This window comes from Typopeltis vanoorti, chromosome 4, assembly GCF_054136105.1.
Source record: "Typopeltis vanoorti isolate ZY-2024b chromosome 4, IOZ_Tvanoo_1.0, whole genome shotgun sequence".
NCBI classification, from domain to species: Eukaryota; Metazoa; Arthropoda; class Arachnida; order Uropygi; family Thelyphonidae; genus Typopeltis; species Typopeltis vanoorti.
This window is the reverse complement of record NC_143552.1, coordinates 45,280,740-45,303,134: the sequence shown is the minus strand read 5'-3', so window position 1 is coordinate 45,303,134 and position 22,395 is coordinate 45,280,740. Positions and strand designations below refer to the sequence as shown.

The following is a 22,395-nucleotide window of genomic DNA, read 5'->3' as shown; positions in this document are numbered from 1 at the left end:
TTATATGCCGGCAAATATGGTACCTTTTTCTAATTTTTTTTTACCGTTTTTTTTTTATTTCAAATTTTGGGACAGACTTTCTAAAACTAATTAAAAATAAAATAGTTTTTAAAAAGTGAATATATGCAATTATCAGTTTTTTTTAAACCACCACAAGATACTCTCCCAACATTACCTGTGGTAATGTTGGCAATTCTATCTGGTGGTCATGGGAATATTTAATAAGGCATTGAGAATGACTTAATATATTTAAAATATTTTTTTTGCAAGAAATATTTATATATATTTCTTGCAAAAATAATATACACACACACACACATATATAATATCAGGGGTGAATATTCAGGGTATGTTAGGTGTGTGATGCACATCCATGGAATAACTATCACCGATATTATATTTCTGCTTGTGTTCCCGTTAATGCCCCCCCCCCCCTTAATTGTTTCCTGGCTTCACATGATTCTTAAAATTAAACACAGTATATTGATGCTTCATGAAGAGGACACTTTCAATGCATAAACATTGCATCACATTTGTGTTAATAGCTCAGGTGGGCGGTCACAAATGCATTCAACTTTGAACCCTTTTTGAACAGACATATACAGGGTGTTCGGGATAAATTTGACATATTTATAATTAATTATATTTTTCCGTAAGTTACATGTATTAACACACACTTCTCTTCATTTAAAAGTTTGGACCCTTCTTCATTCATATACAAGATGTCAGAAAGGATGGATAGCTGGAACCCACCTGAATCATGGAAGAGAATAACTTGTATAATGATGATTTGTGCCCGCCATCAAAATAAGGATATTACGACTGCTGCCCAATGCTCCCTGAATACAGTAAAAACAATCAGGCATGAACTAGAGACTTGCAATGGTGACTACGAGGATGTAGCAAGAAGAAAGATCCCTAGCAGACGATCTGATTGCGTTCGTACAGCAGAATTCCTCGCAAATCTGCAGGAACAGGTGTTGAAGAACCCTGGCATTGGAATTCAGGCTTTGTTCGTGGAGTTGCTAACTGTAGTCAAGCCCTGGATAACAAGGGTAGCCAATGGTAGGCCGTATGTATGGCAGCAGGATTCGGCCCCTTGCCACACCTCTGGGAAAAGTCAAAAATGGTTGTCTGAAAATTTCTACGACTTCACCAGTCCAAATGTTTGGCCTCCAAACTCCCCAGACCTTAACCCCATGGATTATTTTGTATGGGGCGCAGTTGAAAAAGACACCAATCGCACTTCCAGTAATACAAAAGCCCAGTTAATGGATAAAATTAAAACAGTTTTTGCGGCCCTTCCCAGGGAGACTGTAGCTTCAGCTTGTTCGAGGTTCCAAAGCAGAATTGAAGCTGTGATCGATGCTAATGGTGGTTATTTTGAGTAAATCTTGTTGATAGTATTGTAATTAACTCTGCCTGTAATGTTTTTTTGTCAATTCATTAAATTTAATAGATACAAAGAAGATTTTCTTTTTCCTTACGAAACTGTCAAATTTATCCCGAACACCCTGTAGATGGTGCAGAGGATCAAATTCTTAGTATTCCAGTGGTTTTAAACCACCCAGAAAGTAAGGCAGGGTGTGCACATGCTAAGACAATAGCACCCAGAAATCAGTGGCTGGACAACAATATAGACAAGTAATTTTCTATAAAGAGTTACTAATTTCTTTTTTTTTTTTTTTATCCATATTTACAATGGGAAACAGTGTTGATCTACTCAGTGTCTTGTGTACTGCCAGAGCTTTTGTGGATTGCATGACTATGATTATAGTCGAAGGAGGTTGGAACTTGTGTATAAATAAGTAAAATGAGTTATTTCAGCCTTTCTTTGGTTCAATCTGGAAAAATAATTTCCCAAGCAATTACTTTTTCTGATTTCTCTTTGTATTATATGGCTGTATTTAAAAATCTTATCAAAATTCAAATTATCCATGTCTCACTAGTTTGCCAATGATAATCTAATCTCATCAGGAATCATAAACCTTTTGTGCTTCTCGCATAAATGATGAACTTGAAGCATAGCTACTGTTGATTTGACCTTTATGCTTTCCATATTTAAAAGTATATTAATTGATAAATTAAAGTATTCAAAGTTATCCTACAATCAGTTGCATTGGACCAATTAAGATGATTGTTGATAAGCTTCTTCTCTCCCACAGTCCTAAATGGACTGTTGGGTCACTCATGGCTGGTAGATAATATTCTTTGTTAGCCTCCTCCAATCATGTCGATCTCTTGTTCTTGATGTCAGCTGAGAAAGGGAGGAATTTGTCCATTTTTTGATGTTATCAGTCCATTTTAATCGAAGTCGGCCACTAACCCTTGATCCCAGAACAATTCCTTCTAGTGCTTGCTTTGGAACCATTAGCCCTCTCTACATATCCGAACCATTTCATCTGTCTTCTTCTTCTGATGACTTTCAGAATATTTTCCCCTTTTCTCCCATCTATTGGATCAAATCAGTTTTTCGGACATTTTCATTTGTTTCGTGAGCGGTATAGGGAATTTCAAAAGTCTCCTGTAAGTTTTCATTTCAAAAGACAGAGTCTCCTCTCATTTCCCTCAATTAAGTCCAAGCCTCACAACCATAAGAGGATAGAATTCACCAAAGTGTCAATTAGTCTTAGTTGTGATTGCTATTCTGTAATCTCTCTACAATGGTTTTAACTTCTGTAGGGCCATGATTGCCTTAGCAATTCGGTATTTAATGTCGGTTTTTGAGTGACCATCTTGACTCAACATGCTTCCTAGATAAGTGAATTTGTTTATTTCCAATTTGTATCTTTAAGAGTTCGATGTCGGATTTTGAAGTTATCAATCTTTTTGTTTTTTGCAGGTTGATAAGCTATGCACTCTTAATTCATACATCAATAAAAATGCAATCATATGGCCAAATTGATGTAAATTTTGTAGCATGGGTTGCATAAGCCACATAACAGCACACCCACCGTAAATGGGACACCACTGATACACACACATGTATGTCTATATATACAGTAGAACTCTGTTATAACGATCATGGTTACAGCGAATTCACGTTTATAACTAATAATTTTGAAGGTATATTTGAATTACATTTGATTTAATGCATGTATTTCATGTTTATTACGAATTCATTTCACGGGAATAATGAACGAATAATACACGTTAGTCGTTCCTTTACTGACATTTCGTGCGTACGCATTTTCTGGTTGTGGAAAAATGTCGGGAATCAAACAGAAAATTTTATCGGTTTCCAAAAAAGTAGAAATTATATGGGAGGTGGAAAGTGGCCAATCAAATCTGACAGTAGCAAAGAAGTATGGTTTGTTCCCATCTACAATATCAACAATTTGGAAGAATCGCGAGTTGGCTCTGAAAGCTTTTGAAAACAATTTATCGAAGTGTAAAAAACTTAAAAAGTGTAATAAAAGTGATGTTGACGAGGCACTTCTTTCGTGGTTTAAAGTGCAAAGAACCGCTGGCTTACCTATTAGCGGACCAATTTTGAAAGTTCAAGCCGAAAAATTTGCTGTTCAACTATAGCGATTTTAAATGCAACAATGGGTGGATTGATCGCCTTAAGAACAGAAACAATATTGTCTATGCAAAAGTAAGTGGCGGGGTGTTGTCCATTGACAAAAATTTTGTTTCTGACTGGATCAAGAATGTATGGCTGGACATCAAACGAAGGTATGGATACAACAACATTTATAATGCAGACGAAGCAGGGTTTTTTTTATAATTTAACGCCCGATAAAACTTTTCGATTTAAAAACGAAAAGTGCATTGGCGGAAAACTTATCAAAAATAGACTCACAGTTTTAGTTTGTGTGAACATGACAGGTAGTGATAAAAGAAAGCTTCTTGTAATTGGAAAATTGGCAAAGCCTAGATGCTTTAAAAACATAAACTTCCCGTTGATTATACAGCAAATAAGAAGGACTGGGTGACATCTTCAATTTTCGAAAATGAAATTCGCAAGTGGGATAAAAATCTTCGCAGTCAACACCGGAAAATTTTATTATTGATAGACAACTGTCCTTCCCATCCTGTAGTAGCTAATTTAACAAACATAAAACTTGTTTTTTTTGCCACCAAATGTGACATCTGTCTTGCAACCACTTGATCAAGGCATAATTAGATGTTTTAAATCCCATTTTCGTCGTCTGTTAGTCTTGGAACTGATAGAACACAGAGAAAAATCTGCGGAAAATGCTTATGCTTACGACTTGAAGATCAGTGTACTTCACGCAATACGTTTAATGAGTGATGCTTGGAATTTGGTGTCATCGTCTACGATACAAAACTTTTAAGAAAGCCAGTCTTGAGGAATATGAGTGCGAATCTGAAGAAGATGAAGAGGATAACTTACCGTTATCAGCGTGGTTAAAAGCGCGAAACTTGAACAATTTTGAAATGTGCGCAGAGATTGATAATTTTATAGACATTGATAATGGCGTCGCAACTTTGATTAAACCGACAGATGCTGACATCTTAAAACGAATCTCTCATACATCAGAAGAAGATAATAGTAGTAGTGACTCCAAGGAAGAAAATAGCAATGATGAGAAAATCGTTACCTGGTGTGAAGCAGAAAGTGCTTTACATATTTTAACAAGATTTATGGAATCGCAATCTGTAAGTTCAGAACGACACATTCAAGCATCTTAGTGGTATAAGGAACAATTTCAAACGTATGAAATATGCGTCTTGTGCAAAGCAAAGCATGCTTGATGATTTTTTATGTAAAAATGTGAAGTTTTAAAAATAAATTTTTGTTCTATATATGTATATATGCACATATGTATTTATGTTACCCAATATACCTATGCTGAGAAAAATCTGAAAACATTTTTAATTTGCTCAAATTATGACCTTCTTGGATATAACGAATAACGGTTATTACGAACAAATATATGCGGTCCTGTGGAATTCGTTATAACCGAGTTCTATTGTTTATATATATATATATATATATATGTGTAATTAATTTTTTAACTTGGGGATACTATATATTAGGGTTACCAAGTAATTTTTCCTAATCCCAAATATGCAAACAATTAAGTTTGCACCTGAAACATAGTTCAAGTCTAAAGATGGTACAACACCAGGGCAACTCATTGCAAAGGTGGGTAAAGCTCTGATCACTATTCTTAGTATTTTCCCATAATGTAAAGCACATCTCACTAAAAGAGTATACATCACTGAAATATACCAGAAGAAAATCATCAAATACCTTTACACTATCTGAAAGGAGGAGTTGGCACTTTTTTTTTTTTTTTTTTTTTTTTTTTTTTTTTTTTTGGTAATTGATATAGAGATGAGCTGTGCTGCTTAATACTGTTGAGGTCAGGTGCATTGAACAATATTCTAGGTAAGAGGTGATGCCTAATCCTGACTAGCGTTTATTTGTAGTGTATGTGAGTATGTTCTGTGGTGTGTGAAATATGCTTGCAAATTTCCATAAAATCTACAAGTTAAGAGTAAATTGATATATATATATATATATATTGTGTATACACACACACACACACACATGCTGGAAGTATGAAATAAAACAGATATAAGACTCAGAAAACTTTTATAAGAGCATTTAATCTGAAGGTAAGTTAGCTAATTACATATCAAAGTACCAGTGCTTTTTTCCAGACAGGTTTTTTTATCCTGTATAACAGACATACTGGCCAGGGACTACGCATACCTATTTGACAGATGTGATAGTCTGTATACATGTTTTTTTTTTAAATTGATTCCATACACAAGAAATAGAAGAACCTATAAGCACATCAGGGCTAGGTGTGTGTGTGGGTGGGTGGGGGGGGGAACTACAGTTGAGGGTTGAGAAAGAAGTTTGTTTATTGTCACTGTTCTTAAAGAGTTGATTTGGCGGTTGTAGTTATTTGGTAACACTTTATGTGGAAGGCTTTTCCAGAGAACAGAAGTAGATGAAAGAGGAAGAAGAGAGGGAGGTTCAATGTGTTTGCTGTTGTACTGATGAGGGATGTTGGGCAGCTGCTGAACTATTTTTAACAAGCCCAACAGAAAGTCAAAGAATAATGTTTGCCATTTCAGCAAAGCAGAGATCATGTAAATACCTGTATAAAAGACATAGTGGATACTAAATCATTTGATGTGCATCAGTATCTTTTATATACAAGTAGATTAGTCACGAAGTTACTTTAATCTTATTCTTATGTTTGTAGGATTAAAACAATAATGTAAATTTTTTTAACTATAATATACACTGTAACCAAGTGAAAAAACTTTCCATAACTAGCTCTCATCCAGGATATTTAATAATGTGATAACTTTTTTCTACTTGCATATGAAAAATTGATGACTTCTGCATTAATTTAACCTCTGTATCTTCTTGGATCTGTGCCCTTGATGAGACCTCAGTAAAGGTTGAAACCAGTCTTGTGATTCTTCATGTTTTTTTTGCATAATGGAATACTAAACAATTGATATGAAGTCAGTAGCCTCTATATACAAATAGACTAGTCATGAAGTTACTTCACACTTATGCTTACACTTCGTATAGGATTAAAATAAGAATATAATTTCTTTTCAACTATAATATACATTTAATTATAGGAGAACAGAGACCTAAGGAACTCCTGTATTGGTGACAAAGCTGAACAAGAGGGAGCCATCCACTATGACACACAGTGAAACAACCAGTGAGAAAGCTGGCTATCTAAATGCAGAGAGTGGCAGGCATATTCTGCTTTGATAGAATTGCTTTATCATAGCATTAATTAGGTTTCTAGAAAGTCACATTACTTGGCTGTGACAAGCCATCTACCCTAACATGTAAGGGAAAGATGATATTGGGATCACTTCATTCAGAGTGCTCTCTCTTATAATTGTCAGGGCATGTTGGGCATAGGATAGGTTGGAAATCATAAACATAGGACTGGCATTTGCAGTGCAGAGTTCCAATTTATAAAAATGAAATAGTTATTCTCTTTCTGTGTTGACAATTTTGTGCAAAAAAAAGACCATAAGCCTAAATAAATATGGCAGTATAATCCAGTAACTCTGCTTAGACTCTGCTATAATCCAGTAACTCTGTTTGGATGACTTGTCATAAGCAGCAAATGTGATGTGCTTATGACAGGAGACACTAGATGTCTGAGAAGAGCTATCTGATTTCATGAAGAGATCTCAGTATTATTAATGGTGAGGGTGGTGATGTGTGGTCTTTATTGTGTGAAATAAGACAGAATTGTGTTTTGGTGATATTGAAGTTGACGAGGTTGTCCTTGAAATATGTCAAGAAAATCAGTGTTTAATGCTCTGATTAGGGAAGATTGTGTAGCTTCGGATACGAGCATGAAAGATTTGTGAAATGGAAAGAGGAATAGGAGAGTGCTATCATTGGTAAAACTATGGATAGGATTTATGGTCATTTATGAATAGCAGAAAGAATAGATTAAAGTACAAAGTCTATTTCAGAACTCCAATATTGGTGAAGAAATCCAAAGAAATGAAGCTGCCCACTTGGACATATTGCAGTGGGTAAATGATAAACTGTAAGATAGCAGTTTGGCAAGTAGGCCTTTGTTCCAGACTTAATGCCCTGGAAATATCTGGAGCAACTACATGGGTTTCACCAAACCTTCCCAAGCTTATGTCTATAGATGGGTGATTTTATCAAGACGATCCACTGTAGATCAATAGTGACTGGATCCATATTCTCGGTCATTAGCTAAGCTTGCTTTCAGGTGGTGAAGAAGTGGCCTATTGATAACTTTCTCAGTTGTTTTGAATAAACTGACGTGAGCGCAATGGGATGAGAGTGGTGGCTGGATTTTATTTCCTTCATCTAGAATCTAGATGAGGGAAATAAATTGTCTTTACAATCCTAGATTGTAAAGACAATATAGGATGGACAGTATTAATTCATGAACACATGATTTAAGTACAGCCATGAGGATACTGTCAGAACCAGGAGTTTTGTTGGCATTCAGAATTCTTCCAATGTCTTTCTTATGAAAAATTAGGAGGAGGAGGCATACAGTGAGTAGTTCCTGGTAAAGTGGAGATACTTTATTTTAATCATCATTGCCAAGAGTTGGAGAACAATGATGCCAGTAGGTCATTCTTGTCTTGTGTCCAGTAGCCTTGGCCAGGGACCAAAAAATTCAACTGCCATTTAAGCCGAAGTAAGTTTTCTGCACTAAGTAGTAACAAAGCTTGACTTGGATTTGCCAATTGTATTTTTTCAGCAGTGACATGCTGCAGTATAGGCTGAGTAGAACAAGATGCTGGAAGTTTGGTTTTGAGCCATATGCAATATGCCGAATTCTTGAGCTGCTTTCTCACACCTGTTGGAGAACCAAGGTTTTTATAGTAGTCTGGGTATTTTGGATGGGATGAGGATCTTCATCCTAGTGAGAATTACTTCAATTAAGCTTGTTTAGAGCATGTGTTTGAGTCAGAAAGTGAAAATAGTAGTCAGGCCAAATAAAGGAGGAGTAGAAATTACAGCTGTCAGTCAATTTGGTGCTATTGTAGTGGTAAACACGAGGCTGATAGTGGCTGGGTGAAGAATGTTCTGTAGAGAAAGAAACTTGAATAAGGTTATAATATGGGTTAGCGAGAACTGCTGATGTCTTATAATTTTTTTTTTTTTTATCAGAAAATTGATTAAGAAGAAATTAGTGATGTTGGGAATTTGGAGAATTATTAGATGCTCCAGTTTGCAGATGGACAGTTTGTGAAAGATTGTTGCTGACAGCAAATATCTTTTCCAGCTTGGTCAGTGAAATTCAAGAAAGAAAGAAAGCTAGTCTGAGACATTGAAGTCCAAACATCACTGTTTGGAATTTTGATAGTAGATAATCAGTTTAAGTAATGAAATAAAGGTCAAAGTGGTTATCAGAATTTGGAGAGCAATAAAAACAGCAAATGAATTCAGTCGAATAGGGCAAAGAAACTCTGAGCCATAGAAAGTCATAAGGAAGAGGTCCAAGATTTTTCATTCTCTAAGACAGCTTGTCTGATTTTGACAACACACATTCTGTTCTAGTAGTAGAAGGAATCATTCTGAGTGTAGTTAGGGAAAGTTGATATGGTCAGTAGTTGTTGAGATTGCTATTTTGAGGTTCTGTTGAAAATAATAGGTTTGTATGTCCATATAGAGTGATTCTGCCACCTTTGAACAAATAGGACCATGAATATTGGTGAAATGTATATGGATTTTTTTTGTTGGTTTTGTTTTTTTTTGAGAGATATTTTTATGATTCAGTGTTAATGGAATTACTTATGCTGCTGATTGATTTGTGTTTCAGAAGGAGTCACTTAACAAATATGGCATATAGTGGGGTGAAAGACTCACAGGCATGCCTCCCACACAGTGAAAGCACCCATCTCCAATCTGTTATATGGCCTCAACAGCTTTTCTTCTCCTTTCAAACTCAGACTCCTCCAGGCACAACCTTGTACAGTAAGTGAGTGCTGAATTTTTACCAGTCAGTAGAAAGCCTCTTCATGCATTGCATACAGTTTCAGTTCCATTTACTATCTAATGGCTGGCCAGCAGACCTCTACTATGCCCTTCAATGGTGTATGTTTGTTTGTGTGTGGGGGGGAGGAGATGCCCCTATAGTGAGTTGACATCCCTTTCAGGCTATTACCCACACTGTAATGTAAAAAGAAAGGGAATTGAGGTATAGAAACTGGATACATAGTTCTTGTCCACTTTGGCATCCACTTCAGACCTCTAATAAGCCAAGGTTGTTTGTGCTTTCATCAGGCAGTGAAAGTCATCTACTATCTAGGAGTCACATTGCCATTTCCTCCAACTAGAGAGGATATGCCTTTTTTGGTAGCAGTACTTGTGTTGCCAAAGACATTAAATGGTCCTCTGGTTGGGGGCGATGTATTGTTTATCACCAGCCATTAGTGGCCTTTTAAGATTTTTGTGTGTGTTCGTATGTGTGTGGGTATTTTAGGATTTAGAATTTAAAAATTAAACTTTTTTTTTTTTTTTCCAGCATATCTCAGTCCTTTGTTACAAGTGTATATTCTGAAAACATAATCTTGACTTGAGTATTGTTCAATAATGGATATATAAAAAAAAAAAAAACATTAATTGCAAAAACTATATTTTGTTAATTGAATAGCCAAAAATTTAAGTATCATATATTTTACTATTTAACAATAAGTAATAAAATAAAAAATTAAAATAAAGATATTTGAAGTTCTGTTACATGTTATTATTTTTTCTTTTAAAAGCACTTTCATGTCTCTCTTGGAAAAAACTACCCTTAGTGTCCCATCTTATTTCTTTTTCTCATCCATTAGTTGACAGGTTGAGTCCCCCATGTACAAATCTTTACCATTTGGTTCTATTCTTTCCTTTTTAAATTTACTATGGTGGATCATGGTGGTTTTCTTCCAGGAGATCCTGTGAGTCGTATCCAATACATGGTCTGCAAGGCCAGATTGACTAAACTCGTATTAGCAGATGTATGATTTATGTTCTAAATAGATGGTTGCTGATCTACTGTCTGTCGGAAGTAAGCCAACTTGCAGGAACAGAGGGAGCTGATCTTTGGTAGAACAGATAAAGGTAGCAAGTTTCCAGTGGGGCTAAAAAGCTGTGTAGCGGTTATACTTTTTTAAAGACCTAGCTTTTTTTTTTTTTGATGTGCCACAGATGTAGGGGATGAATGGCATTTCTGGAATCCTTCTGAAGCAATGGCTGAGGAATGGTGGGGGAACTGATTATTTTTTTTTTATTTCTGTAATTACTGTAACCATTGGAAAGGAAGGTGTTGTGTATGTGGTTGAGTTTAGCTGAAAGAGCAGTTCCACTGGAACAAAGATTATAGGCTCTATTGATTGAAAGGAAGGTGTTGTGTATGTGGTTGAGTTCAGCTGAAAGAGCAGTTCCACTGGAACAAAGATTATAGGCTCTATTGATTGAAAGGAAGGTGTTGTGTATGTGGTTGAGTTCAGCTGAAAGAGCAATTCCGCTGGAACAAAAGATTATAGGCTCTATTGATTAGAGTTTTAGTAATGCCATATTGTTGAGAGGGATGATGGTGGGAAAGGTAGTGAATGTATCTGCCTGTGTGAGTGGATTTTCTACATACAGTGAAGGAAAGGTTACCATTAGGAAGACGTGTTACTAAGGTGTCTAGGAAGGGTAAACTATTGTTATTTTCCTTTTCCATTGTAAACTAGATTCTCGGATGTATACTATTGAGGTAGCTGAGGAAGGAGTATAATGTGTCTGGGCCATGAGTCTATGGCTCATTTTTCAAAATTTTCCACGTAAATTTTGTTTTCCAAGAAAAATAATCAGAATTGATGGCAAAGGAAAAGAGATCTAAGATATCAGAAGGAAAAACGTTTTTTTAAGAGTGTTAAGGTGTTGTTTAAGGGAATATTGGTGAACAGTGAGGTTATGTCAAAGCTTACCAATATATCTGCATAATTTAAAGTTAGATTTCCAATGACGGTTTTAAAATGGATAGAGTTTTTATACAGGATGTGGTGATGAGTCTGGGGGGTGGGGGATAAGAGTGTAAGCCAGCTCTTCTGTTTTGACAGTTTGTAGCATGGAGCGTCAGTGACATCTACTATAAGTCTTGGGGGGGCAAGAACTAAAGGGTTTGAGTTTTTCTTGTAACGTCTGGCAACCAGGAAGACCTACTCTTTTAAGTAAGTTTTTTAATGTGTTTTTGTGGGATCATGATCTAGTGGGATGTAGGTAGTGCGATCTCAGAGAATAATATCCAGTTTCCGATTATATTCCATGGTACAACTGTGGCATTACCCTTATCTGCCCTGGTGATGACAATACTTTTATCTTTCCATAACTTTCTGAGAGCAGTGAGTTGACCAGAAGATAAATTACTTTTTGGAGGTAATGACTGGGAGAGGATATTGGCGACATCATGTCTGATGTTGTTGGCTATTTCTAGAGCTAAGCAGTAGATTCCGCGTTCTATGTTGTACGTTATGTCTAGCAACAGCACTTCTTTCAGTGTGACAACAAAAATAGTCAACACTTGTTTTTACGACCATTTACATTTAAATATGAAATAGTAATTTAAAGAAAACATAGATTCAAAGATATCTCTATGTGACATAGTGCATGTGAGAGTTCTAATATATTGAATTTGTATTATAGCATTTTCTTGATGTAAGCCTGGTTAAGTGTTCAGACCATGCCTCCATTCATTCTCAACCTATTGCTACATGTCTTGACTCACAACAGCTACAAAAGGGCAATTAATTGATAATTTAATATTATTATTAGTTAATATTCCAGAAATGGCATGCGGGATGCTTTTTGTAAGGACAGATTAAACGTTTTTGGGTTACAAAATATGGTTGATGGAATTAAAAAAGAAAGATTGATAAAAATATGTTGCTAAAAGAGTTTATGATAAATGTAGAAGAGATTTTTGAATACATGATGGGGGGGGCAGAGCAGTTGAATCCGAGTAAGAATGTAGTTAGTAAGAATATGAAGACTAGATTTTTTGTTTTTAGAGTGATCAATGAGTGGAACATATTTTCTGTGGTGGTTGCAAGTGCACTTCATTGAATGAAGTGCACTTGCAACCAAAAGTTTAAAAAGTATAGCGTGTATTGTGTGGCCAGTGATAAGTGTGTATCTCCATAATCACTAAGTACACTTTGTGGGGATGCCCAGATGATGATAGTAATCTACTAAACGTATACATAGTATACATGTCTGTTAGTACTGGAATTGTTTTAAAATAAATAAATTAATAAGTTTATTTAAGTTAAGGGATGTTACATCCCATATTTATAGATGTAGAAAGTATTTTTAACTTGGGTATAATTATGTTAAAGATACCAAGCAATTTTAAACTTGGTTTTACTCCATTTTTTCCCAAGTGAGCAAACAGACAAATTGTCAAGTTTGCGCCTGCAATTGATGCAAGACTAGCTGATCCTACAGGTAGTGCAAGACCAAGGCAACTCGTGGTAAAGGTGGAGCAAGCTCTGATCACTAATCTTAATATTTACCCTTAATGCCAAAACACATCTCCAAGAAGGGGATGTATGATGTTTTGTATTAAAGGCAAGGGGCCACTACCCAGACCGGTTTCGACCTTTATTGAGGTCTCATCAGTGGGAGCCAGGCTAGAAATACCAAGATTTAGTAATGCAGAGCTTGTAAGTATTTTACCAAAACGAGTTACCATAAGGTGTTTTAACCTTATTAAATAAAAATCTCAGGAGGAGATCTAGATGTAGAAAGTATTTTTAACTTGGGTATAATTATGCTAAAGATACCAAGCAATTTTAAACTTGGTTTTACTCTGGTTCTAGCCTGGCTCCCACTGATGAGACCTCAATAAAGGTCGAAACCGGTCTGGGTAGTGGCCCCTTGCCTTTAATACAAAACATCATACATCCCCTTCTTGGAGATGTGTTTTGGCATTAAGGGTAAATATTAAGATTAGTGATCAGAGCTTGCTCCACCTTTACCACGAGTTGCCTTGGTCTTGCACTACCTGTAGGATCAGCTAGTCTTGCATCAATTGCAGGCACAAACTTGACAATTTGTCTGTTTGCTCACTTTGGAAAAAAATGGAGTAAAACCAAGTTTAAAATTGCTTGGTATCTTTAACATCCCATATTGTTTCTTAGCCGAATAAGAAACTCAGAGTTTCATGCCAAATATAGAAACTATATAAAGTTCGGCGATTCCAAGCATAAGCAAATACCTGGATAGTGCAGCACCTGACCCATTTGTAGTGCAAACTGAGGTAAGGGTGGAGCAAGCTCCGATCGCTATTCTTGGTATTTAACCATAATGTGAACTTAGCTCCTAGGAGCTCTATTACTGTTCTACGTTATGAAAGAAGGTCACTACCCAGACCGGTTTCAACCTTTATTGAGGTCTCATCAGTGAGTAGGTAGACCTAGTTAATACCAAGTTTGTAGTGAACAGAACTTACATCCCTTCTATGGGAATTGCCAAGAAGGTGTCCTAATAAATTACTAATTATATGAAGAGCCAAAGGCTTCAATTCGGTGACATGAACTTATTTAAGTTAAGGGATATTACATCCCATATTGTTTCTTAGCCGAATAAGAAACTCAAAGAGTTTCATGCCAAATATAGAAACTATATAAAGTTCGGCGATTCCAAGCATAAGCAAATACCCACATAGTCCAGCATCTGACCCATTTGGTAGTGCAAACTGAGGCAACTCTTTGAGTTTCTTATTTGGCTAAGAAACAATATGGGATGCAATATCCCTTAACTTAAATAAGTTCATGTCGCCGAATTGAAGCCTTTGGCTCTTCATATAATTAGGACACCTTCTTGGCAATTCTCATAGAAGGGATGTAAGTTCTGTTTGCTACAAACTTGGTATTAATTAGGTCTACCTACTCACTGATGAGACCTCAATAAAGGTTGAAACCGGTCTGGGTAGTGACCTTCTCTCATAATGTAGAACAGTAATACAGCTCCTAGGAGCTAAGTTCACATTATGGGTAAATACCAAGAATAGTGATCGGAGCTTGCTCCACCCATACTATGAGTTGCCTCAGTTTGCACTCCCAAATTCGTCAGGTGCTGCACTATCCAGGTATTTGCTTACGTTTGGAATCGCTGAACTTTATATAGTTTCTATATTTGGCATGAAACTCTTTGAGTTTCTTATTCTGCTAAGAAACAATATGGGATGTAATATCCCTTAACTTAAATAAGTTCATTTTGCCGAATTGAAGCCTTTGGCTCTTCATATATTTAGTAAATTAATAAGAATTTGTTGTTTGGTGTCATCTCTTAGATTTTGATTTTCTAAGTCTTTAGATGCTGTATTATTTTTGAAAATTTTTCATGTACCTCCTCTAATTACAAAGCAATATAACATAGCATTCTCATTTTACTAAGTTTTTCTTAACAGCATCAAATTAGTTGTCCTCTTGATCTTTTAATTGATTTTTTTTGGCTTTCAGCACCAGTTTTGTCAATCTTTCATATCCCATTCTATATAAGTGATTATATCACCTTATAACTCTGTCTGTAATCTTCAGTCTTTGATCAACTATTTATTTTCAGCTTAAATTTGAGAATCATAAGTTAAATTTATTCAAACACATCAACATAATCCTTTCAGGGATTTAGGCCCAATGGCATATTCCAGTCTCATTCCATCTTTTCCTTGGTCATCCCTGACTTCTAACCAGTGAAACTGGCTGGTATCAGAGTATTTTTTTGGGTAGTTTGGAACTGTCCATTCTTTCAATATGTTAAATCCACTTCTTTTGGTATTCATATACTTTGTCCAGTATTGAGTATAGCCTGCTATCCTTTGCAGGAATTTCATTTCTCGTTTCTATTATTTTTTCTCCTGCAGTTTTTATGGTCCATAATTCACTTCCATATAGCAGAGAAGGTCTTACCAAAACTTTATAAACTCACATGCTTTTGAACTTGGGTAGGTTTGAAAATATTATTGATCATTTCTAATCTTTAAAGGTACCTGTGACATAATTGTAAATAATAACTTACACAATAACCATAGAAATTAGCTTTAATGAAATGCAAGTGCAGATATTTCTTACTGAAAATAACAGTACATCATCAATGTGTAGAAACAAGCAATCAAAGGAACTTGATTACACACTAAATGCAGCAGTCTGTGGTTTACCAATTAAAAATGGTTGCCACATGCTAGAAATTAGATTAATATATAATAATATTAAAAATATTGTTAAACAACTATTTTTGATGGTTACATAAGTTAAGACTCTCCCAAACTTTTTTTTTTGGGGGGGGGGGGGGAGACAATCGTTCTGATTCAGATTTGGCCGATGTAAAAAGGGCTTCACGACTTTGTTTGAAGAGGTGTTCATATTTAAACTTGCATCTGTGGAGATGACGATCTTCATCACACTGGATATTATGTTTAGTGTCAATACTATATTAGTTATTGCAGCAAGCAGCTGATTTGGAATGTTTAGATTCTTGACTACCATCCATAGTTTGTTCCTTAAGACTCTATCAAAGGCTTTCTGGTAATCTACAAATGTTGTATGTGTGTGTGTGTGTTTCTGTATTGAATTCAGAATGTCATTAAGATTTTTAATGGATTAATGCACAATCGTCCTTTTGGGAAATCATTTTATTCTTCACAAAGCTTAACTTCTACATATGATTTAAATTTTGAAGTTAATATTTATGCATTTAACTTATAACCAATATTTAGGAGACTTATTTCTCTGCAGTTTTCACAGTTGCACTTATCACCTTTTATATATATATATTGGAATGATAATTGCCTTATTCCATCTTTCTGAGATTTTTCCTTGCTGCCAGATATTGTTAAATAATTTTTTATAAGTCTTTTGATGAATAGGATGCCTACATATTAATAAGTTCTATATTTATTCTATCTTCTCCAGGGGATTTTCCTGATTTGCTTTGCTGTATTACTTGTTGGATTTCTTGTAATTTCTTATTTCTTCCACTGTATAGTTATTCTAGTAGCAAGGCTTATACGTTGGTCATACATAACTGGTAATTAGTTTACGGAATTAACAATGCATATAAAGTATATTAATTAAAGGTAACTTTAATAAATAACTTCTATATTTCGGCAACATTTTGACGTTGACGAAATATAGAAGTTATTTATTAAAGTTACCTTTAATTAATATACTTTATATGCGTTGTTAATTCCGTAAACTAATTACCAGTTACTGTATAGTTAGTAGCTAGCATTATATCAGTTCGATTCATTACTATCTTACCATAATTTTTGGAAAAAGTCCAGCCAGATTTTCTCTTTGATTATTTCAAGTCTCACTTTTTCTTTAACCTCCTTATTCATATTTCTTAGAATTTTGTATGTATTTGGTCTCATCACTATAAGATCTCTATTAATTAAAATACTATTTCATATACTGCTGATTGCTCTCATTTTCCATAGAAATTTATTCACCTGGTACCTAAATATTCTGCCTAAAAAGCTAAGGTATGTAATGTGTACTGCAAGTTCACTAAAGCAGAAAATATAATTCATGTTTTATTTTATTTTTTCCATGGTTTGTCAAGGTGGGATAACTGGGAGAAGCTGTCTATAGATAAAAATATGTTCAGGAATTTTGATCCATTGTCCAGTCCTGACCTCGGTACTAAATGACTAAAGATGGACTGGCAATTTGGAACATAGCTGACCAAATTTTCTGCATATTCCACATTGGCTTAAACCACACACACAAATATGATGGTACAACATGATCAAATGTCTGGAGCACTGTTTGATTAAACAAAGTCTCTGCTGGGGAACCAGAGTGAAAAGTCAGAACAACTTGAAACCCAGCAAAATTGAAGATGGGCATCTATCAATGTAGGAAATATCAGTAGGAAAAAAAGAGGTCAAACTAATAATTTTGAAGAATTATACTGTGATTATTTATGATTTTATTTTAAAGTTTTTTTGTTTTTTTTGTCGAAATTTGTGATTATTTAGATATCCCTACTTAATTATAGGGAATATAATTATTTTACACATCAGGCTGTTTAACTGTTTTAACAGGTGTGAGAGAATGCAGCCTCTTCAATATGATGGACAAGTTGGTTAAATAATTTTATCAAGTTAACATTGATATTATTTGTAACGTGGAATGAAGGGTAGGAAAACAAGAAACTTTTCCTGGAAGGAATATATAAAGGAGCAGTTTACAAGGAAGTAAAGATCCTTTATTTGTAGTGATAGATGGAGTGCATTCTGTCAGAGAGTTTGGTGAATGTGAAGGCAGTAAATGATGGAAAAATATGCAATATGACACACAGGGCAAGCTTTTTTGCAATGAATAATAATTACAGAGAGATATGATAAATAATAATAAATACAAAATTTATTTAGTCATTTATGTTTATATTTTTAATTAATCAAAATTGTATTTCTCTTTATAATGAATTATGAACTTAAACTATAAATATATGCATGGGAAAATTATAAAGCATGTTATGAATTATGATTTGTTAACATAGAGTATATTTTGAATTATTAATTTGTTTTTAACAGATGAAATGAAAAGAAGACAGGATTTTGAAAAAACTCGAGGCTTAAGTAAATCTAATAAAGAAGGTAATAATTTGTTCAGATTCATTGTAAAGAAAAGTTTTATTTTAAGATGCATTTCCTAAAATGTCTAAATATCTCTTATGTTTGGTTTGTCTGTCTATGTATAAGTTATGGGACACTGCTGGCTAGAGTACATAAAAATGTGTTTAAATTATATAATTGCAATAATTCTGCTCTGGCTGAATAGAATTTAGGATGTACACAAGAATGTGTCTCCATGTATTTTGGTTAGATTTTATTTTGCCAGTAGCAAAACCGGACAACACAATTTCAAATTTTTATTATTAATTCCTTCCAGGTGGATGGAATTCAATAAAATTTGATCCTTAGTATTGCTGTTAAAATTTGTTGTGGTATTTCAATTTTGGTTTAAATCTAATGTACATATGCCAAAAGACTGACATTTCAAAGCTAAGAAATTAACTTTTTGACATACTCAGCTTTTTATAATAGTACTGCACTTTAAAGAGCTCTTTTGCTTTCAATAATTAATCACAGGCATTATGATAGTTCCAACAAAAACAATGGAGATATTGAAAATTCAAAATTTAATAGCAATTTCAAATGAATTTTATGTAAACCAGTTATATGAGCATGTTAAGCCTAATTTGTTCGTGCATTTGATTGCAATGCAGTAATTTTTGTTGTTTAATCAGTTTATGTTCAAAACTGGTTGAAAACAAGATTCCCTCCCTCCTCATATTAGTTCATTGGCAAAAAGAAGTTGATATGCAAAGGATAATATACACTAGTGGCCAAAATTGTGGAAACCTTTTGGAAAAAGTGTATTTTTGAGGTTTGATGGCTCATGACACCACTTTTTTTGGTGTAATACCATAAAATTATATATCAATGGAAAGAATGTAATGCAACAAAGTTTGTTCATTTATCTGTATTCTATGAAAAGTTATAGCCAAATAACCAGAAAAAAGAAGCACAACTTGCTTAGGTTGATATGAAGTAGCTTTCCTTCATTTGAATATAGCCAGTGAGAGCCAATCAGGTGTCATTTTGTTTTGGCAATGAGCCAATAAGGTCACAGTAGGATTCAGCTATTGATGTCATGTATTGGAGCTGAGAGAAGGACATTTGTCAATGTGTTATGTAATTGCTATCAAGTTGGTTGGGTTTTTTTTTGTGTTCTTTCATTTAGTGAGCTTGTAAAACAATAAAATTAAAGAAATGGCACAAAGAGTTGACTGGTCACCCAGAAAGTGATGTATAATAGTACTATTAAGTGAACAAGGCTACAGTCATGAAGAAATTAGAAGAAAAATTGGTGGAAACTTAACCAAAGGTGGCATTTCTAAATTTTTGAAGAGATATAAGGAGACTCAGTCACTACAAAACCAGACTGGTAAAGGCAGGAAAAGGTGCACAACAGCAAGTGATGATAGAAGAATTGAGAAACTGTGCTTACGTGATAGAAGAAAATCATCTGGGTGTATACAAGCTGAAATGGTGCAATACAATGTGAAGTTGAGTGCAAGGACTGTTTGCCACAGGTCTAAATGCTAGATTTATTAATTTCATGAAAAAAGCTATTTTTGTCTCTCAAATAAAGGTTGAAAAGATTAAACTGGGCTAAAACCCTTGTTAACTGGACAGCGGAACAATGGGACAGTGTTATTTGGAGTGATGAGACCAAAATAACCACTTAGATATGCTAACCACCCGGCCAGCCGGCCTGGCTGGCCGAGTGGTTAGCGTATCCGCTCTCCAGCCAAAAGGCTGCAGGTTCGAATCCCGCCGTGGGCATGGAAGTTTGCGAGTGTCTGTGGAAATACTAGTGGTGGTGGTCGGCGGTAGATGGCGTTGGTGTAGTTGCGGTCAGTTGGTGGATTGAATAGTGGAGACAGAGTTGTAGAGCAGGCGCCCCTCCCTTGATGAGTCCCTGGAGGTGTCAAATAATGATAATAATAATAATAAAATCTCCCTGTTTGGTAGTGATGGCATAAAATACATAAGGAGAAGATTTGCATCCTGATTGTATTACAGCAAAACCTAGAAACACCCACTTAGTATTATGATCTGGGGTTGTATGACATCAAAAGGTGTGGGCAGAATTTGAATTATGATTAATGGGAATATAAATGCCCAAAAATACATAAATGAATTTTTATATTTCAACAGGATTCAGCTCCATGTCATGTTGCTGCTGTGCAAAAAGTGGTTTCAAGATAATATTATTCTGCTGCTGGAATGGCCTGGGAATAGCCCAGACCTTAACCCAGTCGAAAATCAATGGAGCTGACTAAAGAAACTTGTTAGTCAGAAGCAACCCACCAATTTATTTTATTTATTCATATGGAGTTTCCTCCCTATTTCTCCCCCCGTCCCTACTGGAGCGATTTGAGCCCCCCCCCTCATGGGGGTTAAGTATTTATGACTGTAGAACCGTGCGTGTGTGTGTTCGCGGGGCCCATTTGCCTGCTTGCGGGATGAAAAACCCCAGATAAACTGGTGGAAAAAATCCTGCTGTCCATGCCCAAGATCAGCTAACTTGGCTATGGCTGAGGAAGATCCTCAAGTCGTCAACGGGAATCAAACCTAGAACACTCCATCCCCAGGCATATAGTTGCGAAGCGCATAGCCACAAGCAATAATTCAATCTTGGTTTCACATTATAACAGCTGCAGAACGCCTTTACGCCCTTACAATGCCTTCCCATGAAGTGAACTTCATGGGAAGGCGTTGTAAGGGCGTAATTAACGCTAAAGGTTACTCAACTAAGTGTTAACTCACATTGTGAGAATTTTTGTATATTTAATTTTTTCTATGTGTTTCACTTTTCTTCTTTATAACTGCTGTTCTAATAAAAATCCTTCATAAAAGTTATTGCATTACATTCTTGATTAAATTATCTTTCCATTGATATATGATTTTATGGTATTATTCCAAAAAAAAGTGGTATTATGAGCCATCAAACCTCAGAAATACACTTTTTCCAAAAGGTTTCCACAATTTTAGCCACTAGTGTGTGTGTGTGTATATATATATATTTATTTATTTATTAAATGTTCATAGTTTCCATAGAATAGGAATGAAATGGATGAACAGTGAAATCAAGCAAGCTACGAGAGCTGTTCGATAAGTTCATGCAAGTCTAAGAGATGGCGCCACCAGTACATATCGAGGTTATTTTTAGTTGCTGGCAACTGTTGGAGGATCACACGCTAAGTTTCAGTCAGATAGATATTTACTCTGTGTTTGGTGTTCATTTGAATCAGTCAAGTACCGTGCTTTGTGAAAAATGGATGAGAAAGAATTTCATGTAGCGATTAAAATTACTTTTTGAAAGGCAAAACAGCTCAGGAAACCAAAGCTAAGCTTGATAAACATTATGGTGAGTCTGCACCTTCGATTAGAACGGTTTATAAGTGGTTTAGTAACTTTTGAAATGGCCATATGAGACAAGTCACGCTGAATGTTCTAGATGCCCTGTTGAGGTCATTACTCCAGAAATTATTGAAAAAATTCATGATATGGTGATGGATGATATAAGAGTGAAGGTGCGTGAAATTGCTAAGACTGTGGGCATCTCAAATGACCCCGTACATAATATTTTACATGAACGTTTACATATGAGAAAACTATCTGCAAGATGGGTGCCGCGTTTGCTCACACTGGATCAAAAGCATTAACGTGTGAACTGTTGCTAGGACAGCTTGAGGCTGTTTCAACGGAATCAGAGGAATTTCTGCATCATTTCGTAACAGTGGAAGAAACATGAATTCATCACTACCAGCCTGAGACTAAGGAACAGTCAAAACAATGGGTTTGCAAGCGGGGAATCTGCATCAAAGAAAGCGAAAACCGTTCCTTTAACAGGAAAGGTTATTGTCACCATCTTCTGGGATGCTCGTGGCATAATCTTCATAGACTTCTTGAAAAAGGGCAAAATAATTACCAGAGTGTATTCGTCTTTGCTGGACCATTTAAATGATGAAATAAAGGGAAAATGACCACACTTGGCTAAAAAGAAAATTCATTTTCACCACGACAACACGTCCGCTCACTCTTCTGTAATTGTGACTGCAAAATTGTTTGATTTACGCTATGAAGTCCTTACTTTCCAGATTTGGCTCCCTCAGACTACTATCTGTTTCCAAACATGAAAAAAATGGCTGGCTGGAGAGAGAGAGATTTTCATCAAACGATGAGGTGATTGCCGAAACAACTGCCTATTTTGAAGAGTTGGACAAATCATACTATATGGACTGGATCAAAAAACTCGAACATCGTTGGACTAAGACTTCAAAGGAGACTATGTTGAAAAATAAAAAATGTTTTCTTCATTTTT

At 35.3% G+C, this 22,395-nt stretch overlaps 1 protein-coding gene across 5 annotated transcripts in view; it reads left to right on the top strand.

The window, feature by feature from the left end:
- LOC150107272 (polycomb group RING finger protein 1-like) overlaps window positions 1-22,395 on the top strand; it is a 302,424-nt gene that overhangs the window by 203,202 nt on the left and 76,827 nt on the right. For all 5 annotated transcript variants that reach the window (XM_090391122.1, XM_090391120.1, XM_090391119.1 and 2 more), the window contains one exon: window positions 18,033-18,095. In XM_090391122.1, the coding sequence (XP_090247248.1) occupies window positions 18,033-18,095 (63 nt within the window). The remainder of the gene's footprint in view (window positions 1-18,032; window positions 18,096-22,395) is intronic.